The following is a 13,088-nucleotide window of genomic DNA, read 5'->3' as shown; positions in this document are numbered from 1 at the left end:
GACCGAGTTCATGTTACATGCCCTGAAGATCTTGCTTTCACCTTCAATGGATTGTATGTCATCTTTCTATGTATGTGAAAAGCACTTTGCACTCAAATCTAGTTCTTGTCCATTCCTGTTTATTTCTCAATTTTGACACCCAGAGAACAAATTTAACTCTTTAATACCCTTATTCTCAGCTTCTAGTGGAATGCCTGGTTCAAATATTTCTGAAATGAATCACTGTACAAAAAAATGTATATTCTAGGAAGCCAAATAGTCTTGTTCTTCACATTCTCCTCACTGTTTTTTTCACAATGTAGAATTAGATGATTAACCTGATATATTTCTAGCTTTACTAAATGTGTCATTAAAGGAAAAAACAGCCACCAGAATCTGTCTTATTTTTAACTGTCATCAAGATTCAAAATCCCTTTTTAATAGTACTGGTTAATTTGTCAGAATTTTAATACAATTTTTTGGCCATATATCTTGGAAAAGTATATTTTGTTTATGAATTTAGGTCTAACATGTGGAATAGAGAGCTGAAGATAATTTCTTCTGCATACACATTTGCATGCACTATATTTAGAATTTTTAAAAATTCTTAATCTTTATTTGAGAGATGGGAAGAGAGAAAGGGAAAGGGGAAAAGAGAGATAGAGAGATCCTATCCATTGGTTCTCTCAGCAAATACTTATGGTGGCCAGGGACTGTACCAGGCAAGTTGGGAGCTGAGAACTCAATCTAGGCCTCCCACATGGTGTCAGCAACCCAGTCACTTGAGCCATTACTGCTGCTTCCCAATAATATCAGCAGGAAGCAGAAATCAGGAGCAGGATCCAGGTATTAAATTCAGGTATTCCAACATGGGGCAGGAATGTCTTAACTCGCATCCTAACCACTAAGTTGACTGTTCAACACTTTGGAATTTAAGCACATTTACTGTGTTTGTATATTATGCTGTTCATATTAATCCCAAACTGGATTGTAGGAAAATTTTCATTAACTGTAGAATAAGTTGTGTTTTACTCATCTGCTATAATGCTAGACATGATGGGAGTGAAAGATCTAACTACAGACAACACGATGAGATAAATCACAAACAAAATGTCAAGTCAAAGAATCCAGATACATTGGAATAGGTGTGATATGATTGTATTTGCATATACACATAACTGCAAAAATAATGTAAGTTAACTCACGCTGTTAGAAGCCAAGAGACAGATCATCCTTGTGTAGGTATGATTTACAGAGTTTATTGACTAGAAGAACTCAACAGGAAGTAGTATTTTAGTAATACAAAGTAATATTAGTAAAGAAGTAATATTCTAGTAAAAAAGAAATATTCTACAAAGAATATTACAAAGAAGTAATATTCTACTTCTTTGTCTACCGAGTGATTCTTGGTTAGTAAAACTTCAACAAACCACACAATTTTGAAATGTATATATACTATGTATAATATGAATCTCATTTAAAAGGTGAAGAAGACATAGTATTAAAAAATAAAAGTTTTCATTTATGATCCAAAAGCTATCTTCTATCATTTAACAGTAACACTAGTTAGACTAAGATGATAGGGAATTGGAAGAAGTACAGATTAATACCCTGAGAAATCAGAATAAAAAAGTCAAAAGATGTAGAGTGCTAGAAAAATAGGTGTTGTGAAGTTCCTAAATTCCAAATAATTACATTCAAAAGATGGTAGTGCAAGGTAATCAAAGACCCAGGCTATGTTCCTTATCGTACTTTCCAAGAATTTTCTATTTTGGAGAATTGCAATTAATATAGAAAAAAACTTTTTAAATGATCACAAGAGTGGATAAATTTTTTTTTTTTTGCATTTTCAGGTTTGATCTGCCTCCAGTTATCCTGTTTTCTCTGGATGGCTTCAGAGCTGAGTATTTAGAAACTTGGAGCACTTTAATGCCTAATATCAACAAACTGAGTAAGTTCTCTACAACAGGTGGCACACAAAGGGTGAAGATACCAACCTGAGCAATCTTTGACGATGCAACTTTCTTACTGGCTTTGATGTTGATAATTTCTCAGCCCAAGTGTTCTTGGTTGAGATCATGTCTTCCCCACATGACATCTATGTACTATTAATAGCAAGTGTTTTCATACTGTGGGTCCTTTCTACCTTGTTTTCCTTTGGTAACATGCTCGTCTGTTAGTTTATCTTGATATGCTATATTTGAATATAATGTCTGTCCTACACAAACTTGTTCATATATGCTCTTTCAAAAGAGGCACTTGTCAGAACTGGTTGCTGGATTTGGGATTAGGATTATGAAGATAACCTCAAAGGAAGAATGTGACAAGAAGCATCGCTATTAAGAAAACTAGGGTCCCATCTTCACTGTCCCAGCAAGCTCCCTGGGGTGGACTACAATGTGTAAGGCTGAACATGAATTCATACCACAGGACATTGAATCACTGCAGTGATTACTGTCTAGTCAAGCATACGACTTTTAGAATCCTGCTGGAATGAAGTGGGAACATTATCTTAGTGTGAATAGCAGCAAACAAAGATCAGTAAACTATCAAGTGAGATAGTGAAAAATTACGAATTTAAGAACTCATAAATGGTTGAATTCATGAATTCCCCATAGAAGTTGCCATCGTTACTTGGAATCTTGTTTATCTCACATAAATGAAATTTTAGCCCCTGGAAACCACGGTTCTAATCTTTATGATTATGACTATTTTAATACCTTGTATAAGAGGAATCATAGAATATTTGTGATTTTATTATTGATTGTTTTCCCCTTTTATAATTTCATCAGGGTTCACGTAGGTTGTTGCATTTTGTGGGATTTCATTATTGTTAAGGTGGAATAATACTCTCATATTTGTACATCTTGTTTTCACACTACTCATCTGTCAATGGGCCTTTGGCTATTGTGAATAGTGCTACAGAGAGCATGGGAGTGCTGGCATCTTTTTGAGTCCTTGATTTCAGTTTTTTTGGATAAATATTCTGAAGTGATATTTCAGAGTCATGTAGTAAATCTCTTATTTTATTGAGGATTTTCCATATTAAAAAGCCATTTTCCTTTACCACAACTAACCATGTACAAAGGCTCCAATTTTACAACATTCTCATCAAGTCTGTATTGGTCAGATTTACAATTTACAAATATTTTATCTAATTCCTTTTCATTCTGTCGGTTGTTCCTTTTGCTGTATGAAATTTTTTTAAGCTTCATATTGTCCCACTTAACTGTTTTTGCTTTTTTTGCTTTCAATGTTACAGTTTTGAAATCATTGCCAAACCTGATGTTGTGAGAATTTCCCTCTATGCTTCCTTCTAGAACTTTTATTATTTTAGCTCTTACAGTTAAAGCTGTAACTCAATTTAAGTTGTTTGTGTGAGTTATAAAGGTTCAAATTCATTCTTCTGAATGTGGGCATCTGGTTATCTCACACAATTTATTGCAGAGACTATCCATTTTGGAATCCTATTGAACCTTGCTGACTAATTTCTGTATTGGTTTATCTCTGGACCCTCTATTCTGTCCCACTCGCTTTTATGTCTGTCTTTATGATAGCATCATCCCGGTTTAATTTGTATACATTAATTTGAAGTTAGGGACTGTGATGCCTCCAGCTTTGTTCTAATTTTTAGGATCATTTTAGGTATTCAGGGCCATCTGTTCTGTATAATTTTTAAATTTCTACTAAAAGTACCATTCATGTTTTGACAACAATTTCATTGAATCTATTGATGGTTTTGGGTAGTATGAACAGATTTGATAAGATTAAGTGTTGGATTCATGAGAATGAGATATCTTTCCATTTGTGTATATCTTTTTAAATTTTTCACCGATATTTCATATCTGTGACTCAATATCTGTATTTTACTTTATAGTATTTATTTCTAAGCATTTTATTTTGATGCCATTCTAAATGGAAGTTTTCCCCAATTTCATTTTTGCATGGTTCCTCCTTTTTTGTACATAAAAATGAAACTGATGTTTCTATGTTAGCTTTGTGTCTGCAAACTTACTAAATGTATTAGTTCTAATAGTTTTTGAGAAACTTTTTGAGTTTTCTATATGTGGTAACATCTCATCTCCAAAGATGGAGAGTTTTACTTCTTTTCCTGTTTCAGTCCTTTTGTTTCTGTCTTCTTGCCTAAAAGTTCTGACTAGGAATTCCAATAATGTGTTAAAACGAAGTAGACAGGGTGGTCATCCTCTTGCAACTTCTGATCTTTGTTGAAAAGCTTCCTAATTTTAATCATTGAGCATTATCGTAGCTGCAGGACTTCCATATTTCTTTCTATTCTTAATTTGCTGGGTTTTTAAACATAAAATGGTGTTGAATTGTATCAAGGTTTTGGGCATCTGTCAAGGTTTATGTTGTGGTTTTATCTTTCATTCTTTCAATTTAACATACTCACATTAATAGATTTTCTATTTTGAACCATCCTTAAGTGGGGACAAAAATCACTTGGCCTTTTATCTGGAAGACTGAGTCACAGAGAGAAAAAGAAAAGGAGAGAAATCTTCCACCTGCTGGTTCAGTTTTCAAATGACAAAAAAGGCCAGAACTGGGCCAGTACAAAAGGACTTCCATAGGGCATGGGGCCTAAGCATTTGGACCATCCACCATTGCTTTTCCAAAGTCATTGAGAGAGAACTGGATGACAAGTGGAACAATGGGACATGAGCTCGAACCCATATGAGATGCTGGTACAACAGGTGGAAGTTTCACATGATATGACACTATACTGCCTTAGTGTGTAATCTTTTTAATGTGTGGTTTAATTTGTTTGCTGACATTTGTTGAGGATTTGTATAAATATCTTTATCAGAAATGTTGCCTTGGCATTTTGTTTTCATGTGGTATCTGTATTGCTTTCTTATCAGAGTAATGTTGTTCTCATAAGAAGAAATTTAAGAGTATTCCTGTGTCCCCAGTTGTTTTTGAAGAAATTGAGAATTGACAATACTTTTTAAAGTATTTTATAGAATTTGTCAATGAAACTGTATGGTCCTGAACTTTTCTTTCTTGAAAGGTTTTGACTCAATAGTCAATACAATCTTCATACTAATTATGTTTGTTCAACTTCTTAGTTCTTCATGGTTTGAGCTGAATAGATGGTATACTTCCAGGACTTTGCCCATTTCTCCTAAATCATCCAGTTAATCGGCATACGGTTGTAGTATTCTTGTTCCTAGCAAAAGTAGTTTTTGGTTCATTAATTTTATATCTAATTAATCCACCATTAATCCACCATTGTGAAAAGTTTTGTTTGCAGTTCTTTGTCCCACTCTTTCCCTCTTTTGCTGTGTTACTTAATATTTTATTTTTAATACAATGATATGTTTTGATTCCTTTCTCAAGTTTTGCCGTATAACTTCCTCTGTTTCAAGTGCAGGAGTCCCTTTAACATTTTTGCAAGCCAAGTCTGGTGATGACGAACATCCTCAGTTTCTGTTTGTTCAGGAAAATTGTTCTCCTTTACAAAATTTACTGTCTTTTTCTGAAACTCAGTTTTCTGAGTAGCATATTTGTGGCTGGTAGGTTTTTTTTTTTTTTTCTTAAATTTTTACGTATCATCTCGGTCCCTTCTGGCTTGCATGGTTTCTGTTGAGAAAACATCAAGTAGCCTTACAAAGCTTCCTTTGTAAACATACAAAGCTGTTTTTCTTTCATGGCTTTCAAAATTATCTCTGTCTTTGACTTCTGATAAATTGATTATAATATGTCTTGGTGTGGATTTTTTTTTTAAAGATTTATTCATTTTATTACAGCCAGATATATACAGAGGAGAGACAGAGAGGAAGATCTTCCGTCCGATGATTCACTCCCCAAGTGAGCCGCAACGGGCCGATGCACGCCGATCCGAAGCCGGGAACCTGGAACCTCTTCCGGGTCTCCCACGCGGGTGCAGTGTCCCAAAGCCTTGGGCCGTCCTCAACTGCTTTCCCAGGCCACAAGCAGGGAGCTGGATGGGAAGTGGAGCTGCCGGGATTAGAACCGGCGCCCATATGGGATCCCGGGGCTTTCAAGGCGAGGACTTTAGCTGCTAGGCCACGCCGCCGGGCCCGGTGTGGATTTTTTTTAAAGGTTCATTGTATTTGGGTTCCTTTGAGGATTTTAAGTTATTATTTCTTTGAATTAACTTTGTGGTTCTTACAGCATATATTAGTTCCATGTATAGTTTAATCTTTATTTTTCCTCTTTTTATTCTTTTTGTTCTTCTGCCTGAATAATTTCCATTGACCTGTTTTTGGATTTACAGATCAGTTCTTCTGCTGTTCATGTCTTCTCATGAATTTTTCAGTTTGTTTAGTATGTTCTTCTGATCCAAGATTTCTATTTATGACTTTTTAATACGGTCTCTTCGTTGTAAGTTCAATTTGCATGTGTTGTTCTCTTGACCTCAGTGAGCATCTTTATGATGAATGTTTTGAATTGTCTGTTAGACCAATTATGTATCTCTGCTCCATTAAGATCCATTTCTGAAGATCTGTCTTTTCCTTGGTTTTGTTTTCCTCTTTCTTAATTCTCTATACACTCTGTGTTGGCATCTGAATATAAAACAAAGTCATTTCTCTGGCTTCATGGACTGGATTCATATAGGAGAAACACTAAAAAAAATTGGCCTGGTCAAAGAATCTGAAGAACCCTCAGAACTACATGCTAGTTAAAACTTTTATTGTTCTTAGCATACCACCAATCATCAGGAGCATGTTAGTTGCAAAAGTGCATTGAAATAAGCAAGACTGAAGCTAATTTCATAGGAAGTCACCAAAGAAGTCAGATCATTAGACACCATGTACCATTGTTTCTGCCTCCAGGGATTGGTTGGAGTCTAGGTTTTTCTAAACCTCTTTTCTCTGTTCTGAGCCTAGGAGGGGCTAAGGTGGTTGTCCTGTTGGCTCAAACCATTGCCTTTGTTCTTTCTGGCTCCCAGATGACTAGAGTATTCCATATCCTGTTAGTGTTCCAAAATAGGTAAGTCAGAAGCCAGTCCTTGGACACCTCCCTGTTGTGACATTGGCTTTGTGGTCCAAATGTTTCCCATATCAGTGAGAAATTGAGATCTGGATTTATCACCTGCTTCCTCTGTACTGAGCCAGGAGGAGTTGTGATTAGTGTCTGCATGACAGCCAAACATTCTCTGTTCTCTGTAGTCTCCATGTGGCTAATGTATTTTGGCTCTCATCAGTTCTCCAAGACAAGTAAGACTGCTTTCAGTCTCTTGGGTAACACCAAAACTAGGGCGGTTCAATTCTGAGAGCTGGGTCTTACTGGTCTCTACTGGTCTCTTACTGGTCTCTGAGAGCTGGTCTCTACTCTTAGGAGTAGAGATTTTGTTACATATTGGAGATGTCACAGCAACCATGTGACTAGGCTCTACAAGAGGTTGTGCTACAAAATCATATACAAAACTAAAATTGTTAGAAGCCATGGATGTTGCTGTATAGCTTACTATATTTTCTGTCTGTAGGGATGTCTTAACAGCATTTAATTATGCCAATTCTCATATAAGACCATAAAGAGTACGTTGTTGTTCGGACTTGTGCATTCTTTTGACTGTTATTTGTTCATTAAGTCTTCTGTCCCTTCTTCGAGTTTAAAGTTATCGTAAGCTTAGCTACATTAGCTTATCCCATTTATATATTTCACATCAGTTTTGTCTGGTACGTTTTTTCTACAAAAAGCTTATTTTTAAATAATAGTAAGGTGAATATGTATATAGTAAAAACAAAGCCTGTTTATTGATTTTCCAACCTTTCCTTGACTGAAGCAACTATTCCTATTGATTTTGTTATGTACTGTTCTAGAAGTTTTCTGTTCAGTAGTAATTTAGATTATTGACAGCTGCAATGAATAATGTTAAGAAATCATGTTTCTGTGAGCTGTTATCCAAGTAGCTCTGATTCAAAGGCAATTGTAGATAGTCTTCAGTTGTGTCCTGTTTAGAACATCTTAACCAGGGTGGTAACATATTTTCACAATACTTGTAGCTTCACATTTTATTTTGTATTCTGCAGCTTTTGACATTAATAATTTGAGTTTGCCTTATATGTTCCAAGGAAGTAAAACAGATACTGGCTTTACATCTCTGTTCTCCGACCTTTTCCTCACTTACATTCTTTTTAGATATGTATGTGAATTGGATGTCATTTCATTTTCAAATCATATAACTTTTTGACAATATTGCATGTGTTATTCTTTGATTTAAGGGCATGATTTATTTATTGCTGATATTAAGAAGTTAAAGATTATCTTCATCATCAATTACATGTTAAATTCTAGAGTTCTGGCAAACTGAAGTGTGTCAGAATCAACTGGGGTGCATATTAATATGTATGTGTGTTTTGAGTGCTAGCTCCTCCATGCCTTCCTCCCAGCCTTGGCCCATCAAAAGATGCTACTTAGTGGACTCGAGAGGGAGCCCTAAAATATTGTAAAGAAGGAAATTCCTGGTCATTTTGGAAACATTTAGCAGAGACTGGGAAAGAACCCAATCCCAGGCCTGCTTAAGGAAACACTCATTGTTTCCAGCTGCAGAGTTTATTACTTTTTGGACAGTAATCAATTTCTTTTTTTTTTTTTTCATTTTAAATGAATCTATAATGGAGATGTTTTCATTTAGAATGGCAGGCAATGGGATTTGGGTATGGAAAAGTTTGTGTACTTCACTGCTGTAAAGGAAATAGTTTGAGCCAATGGCTCTTACCTCTTTTAAACAGGTTACTGTACAGATTGAAAACAAAAGAACAATGAGAGCAAAATTAATCGCATGCTTTGGAAGCAACAGGCTCCTGGAAAATTCACTAATAAAATGAGAACTGATCTGAAATAAATAAACAGCAAAGTTAGTTCATTTTGTAAACATGACTGGTACTAACGTGTGTGGCCATAGAAGTTGAATTCCTGTTTTCTAGAAGGTTTGCATTTTGTTATTTTGGGTATTTTTCTACAGGAAGCTTAAGCTGAGATGCAAAGACTTTTGAAATTTTTCTTGTAATGGCTGGATTTGGAAAGAGGGAAACAAAGTTGGCACTCTCTAATTTAGCATTCACTGTATGTAGGTCAGGGGTCAGTAAGCTGTAGACTGTTCACCACAATCCTTCCCATTCTGGTTGTTTTTGTATAATCTACCTTTTGCTAAGAATTGTTTACAGGTTTAAATGATTACTTTGTAAAAAAGATGTTTTTGTAATGTATGAAACATTATATGAAATTCAAGTTTTAATTTTCACAAAGATTTATTGAAACTTAGCCATGCTCACTTGTTTACATGTTACCTATGGATGCTAGACCTAGAAACAGTTCACTCCTTTCCTAAAACTGGTATGTTTGGAAATGGACAAAGTTTAGGGATCACAATTTCAACATCTTTCTATCTAATGCACATTTTAGTTCTCTTTTTCTGAGAAATTTTCAGACTTGTATTCCAAAAAAAAAAAAAATCTGAAAGATTTTCTAAGGATGAAATAACTTCCTGATTTCTCATCATATTTTGTTACAGAAACATGTGGAGTTCATTCAAAATACATGAGGCCTATGTATCCTACCAAGACCTTTCCAAATCATTACACCATTGTTACGGTGAGTACTTGGTCCATTGGCAAGACTGACAGGACTCAGAAAGGGCACAGTGGGCAGTAACTGGCTGAGCTCAGTGCCACAGAGTCATAAGCACATGTGGTGAGACTTCATAGCTTAATTCAGAGTGGGAAGGCAGGGCTCCAAATTGAGGACAATGAAGTGCTGTGGAACATTAACTTTGAAAGAGTGTCCCAGCATTAGCTAAATTTCAGCTTTGTGAGAGTCTAGGAAAGCCTCTTTGATGTGAGAAACACCCTCTTTGGTCTTTTGACTGTCCCTCACTTAGCTGAACATTTACTGGAAACAGTGGGCTATATGGCTATATGAAAACAGCCCCTTTGATGTGGGAATTTCCTCTTTCCCATCATTTTCTTTATATTTAAATTGATAAAAGTTCTGTTTCACAATGAATTCATGCCAGCTTGGACTCGAGATAAAGGGAACTAAAGCAAGTGAATACTCCTCAATGTATGAAAAGATGTAAGTAGAATAATTAAAATGAAGTCAAAGGAAAATTAAGTCACTTAAAATATACAGCTATAGAATACATACTAAGAATTTTCTGTCTCAGCCTTTACCCCCAAAGGACAATTGTATATGCATTACTTTTCATTATTCTATTACTATGGCACAATAACATTTAAATTTAAACCTTTGCATATCATATATGTGTATGTTTATTTATTATCATATTTGAGTTTTGCCATATTAAGTTTTATTTGTGGGGCAAGTGTTTGACTCGGTGCTTAAAGCCCTGCTTGGGAATGCCTGCATCTGTAGCTAAATCCCTGGAGTCTGAGACCTAGTTCTAATCCTGATTACAGCTTCCTGCTAATAGACACTGCGAGTCGCAGTTAATGGCTCTGGTGCTTAGGCTCCTGCCACCCCCATTGAAAACTGCGATGCAATTTATGGCGCAGGCCTGGCTGAGGGGAAATCTCTCCCTTTCTCTCTCTCTCTCTCTGCCTTTCTCTCTGTATCTCTGTCACCTTTTTTCTCTTTCTGTCTCTCAAATGAATAAAAAAATTTGATTGTTGCTCTCAAGTTAGCGAAAGTAGTGTTTTCTTGGTTATTTGCAGACGTGTACAAAGCAGCCATACACACATGCCCAACAGAAATTCAGCAAGATGACACTGCATTCCAAGTTTAACTGAAATACTATAACAAATGTCATTTTTATAATCCATTGTTTATTTACTGTCATGCTTTACATATTTGTGGTTTCTGTTGGTGATTTTGCTGTTAAAAATGACGCCCAAGCATAGTGTTAGAGTGATATCTAGTGTTCTTAAGAGCAAAAAGGCTATAGTAACAGAAAACAAATGTTAGCTAAATTTGGACAAAGACAAGTTACAAATAAAAAACAATGCACAACAAATAATACATCTTAAAACTACACAAGAAGCAGGATTATGTATTAATCATTAGATGGAAAGGTAATAGACAACTTTGCTATTTATTGATTTAAAAGTTACAAATATATTTTAGCTGTACAGAATACCAAATGTGGAGTCTGCAAATAAAATTTGTAGAAATTACATTGTTGTAGTGATAAAACATTAAGATCCAAAGCAGTAATCCTGTATTCTCCCAAGAGCACTGATTTTGTATGCACTAATTTAGTGTGGCAATTTTACAGAGCATAAGTACCTTGAATAGCAAAAATTGGCTGAATACATCCATATAAACATATATACAATGGAGATATTTGCATATGTAAACAAATAAGAGATTATTCTAATTATGAAGAATCTTTAAACATATGCTGAAATTGCATATTATGAAAAAAAACTGTGCAAGTATTTCAAAGTTTGTTGCATCACAATAAATGTATCCTTAGTTTTTCAAAACAGTTTGAAGCAGACTCATAAGTGCTGTTAACTTATACTTTATATATAGACATATCATACATTCACACAGGATCATATATATTGTACTAAATCAAGTAATGTACTAAAATGATGACTCTAAAACCTGTCTAAAAATAGCTACCACTGCAGGGAATGTGATAGATATTCAAAGAAAATGTGTGGAAATACTGAGTGAATTACATGGGATTGGACTGCTGGGTGATGCACAGACTTGCTGAAGGACGGATGGACGGAGATTGAGCAGAATCCACTCTGAAGCACTAGTAACACATTTTCATCCCTTTAAGCCAGAATATTCCACACATAAAGTCTTCTATTTAACAAATGTATTGCTGTTGTTTTCAATACAATGTAATAGGAAAAAGTTCATTAACAAGTTCTTTAGGCAATAAGGGTTATATCAACACAATCAACACAAACCATTTGGCTAATGTGATTTGTTTGCTTCTATAAACTATGGTAGAATGTGTATGTGTTTGACATAGTCTTTGTTATAAATATATAATAAATATATAAAATGAATGCATAGTATATATAAATATATAAGTACATATTTACATATTATGTGTAAGGCATATATGTGTATCTCATGATATTTGAGGTCAAATCCAAGTGTTTTATATTGAAAAGTCTATGGGTATGTGGTATAAGTTATAAATCTTATGCTGTTTTAAGTATGCATTTTGTTAATACTTTATCTTATCTTAAATATTTTGAAATTATCATTTTAGGGCTTATATCCTGAATCACATGGCATCATTGATAATAACATGTATGATGTAAATCTCAACAAGAATTTTTCACTTTCTTCAACGGAGAAAAATGAGCCTACTTGGTGGCATGGACAACCGGTATGTAGCATTCCACTTGGAATTCAAATAACCTCTGTTCCCAGTGCGAGAATAAATCAGACTGTGTGCCCAACTCTGAGCTTCACATTCCAAGTTCTAAGGGCAGGGGTAGTACATTGTCTGCACAGTTTACAATTATACTTGGAATGTGTTAAACATTTGTTATTGCTCACTCAGAGGATCTGTTGTGGAAACTTGGCTATGGCGCATAAATGTACCAATCTAGAAATTACTCAAAGATTATTAACTTTTCCTCATATTCTGTTTGTAATTATTTTAAATGGGAGGAAAAACTGAACAATTTTGCCAATTTGGAAATGACCTTATTCTTGCTGATTTACTATGTTTTTAATTTTCAAGGCAGAGTTTCAAGATTATGTATTTTAACCATTGCAGAGACAAATTATTACTAGCTGCAATACATTTTACAGCTGTTATTCTTTTATTTCCAGTAAGTTGCATAATTTCTACCCAAAGTGATTATCCCATTGACTTTCATTTATTCTAATTTTTTTCTTTTTACAGGTGTGGCTGACAGCAATGTATCAAGGGTTAAAAGCTGGCACCTTTTTTTGGCCAGGATCTGATGTGCCTGTAAATGGCTCCTATCCTTCTTTGTATTTCCTTTACAACGGGTAATGAAGCACTTTCTAAAACTTTTTCATAGAATTGGGAATGATAGCAATTTTTAAAATTGGGGCCTGGTTGATGGCTCAATTGGCTAATCCTCTACCTACAAGTACCAACATCTAATGTGAGTGCTCGTTCATGTCCTGGATGCCCCAGCTCTCATCAATCTCTCTGC

The 13,088-nt window shown here is 35.0% G+C and overlaps 1 protein-coding gene across 2 annotated transcripts in view; it reads left to right on the top strand.

Annotated features, from left to right (window-relative positions):
- ENPP3 (ectonucleotide pyrophosphatase/phosphodiesterase 3) overlaps window positions 1-13,088 on the top strand; it is a 90,952-nt gene that overhangs the window by 33,837 nt on the left and 44,027 nt on the right. For both annotated transcript variants that reach the window (XM_058671136.1, XM_058671142.1), the window contains 4 exons: window positions 1,833-1,930; window positions 9,482-9,561; window positions 12,164-12,283; window positions 12,809-12,918. In XM_058671136.1, coding sequence (XP_058527119.1) covers window positions 1,833-1,930; window positions 9,482-9,561; window positions 12,164-12,283; window positions 12,809-12,918 — 408 coding nt within the window. The remainder of the gene's footprint in view (window positions 1-1,832; window positions 1,931-9,481; window positions 9,562-12,163; window positions 12,284-12,808; window positions 12,919-13,088) is intronic.

Source organism: Ochotona princeps, chromosome 1, assembly GCF_030435755.1.
Source record: "Ochotona princeps isolate mOchPri1 chromosome 1, mOchPri1.hap1, whole genome shotgun sequence".
Classification (NCBI taxonomy): Eukaryota; Metazoa; Chordata; class Mammalia; order Lagomorpha; family Ochotonidae; genus Ochotona; species Ochotona princeps.
This window is presented reverse-complemented; position numbering and strand designations above follow the sequence as displayed.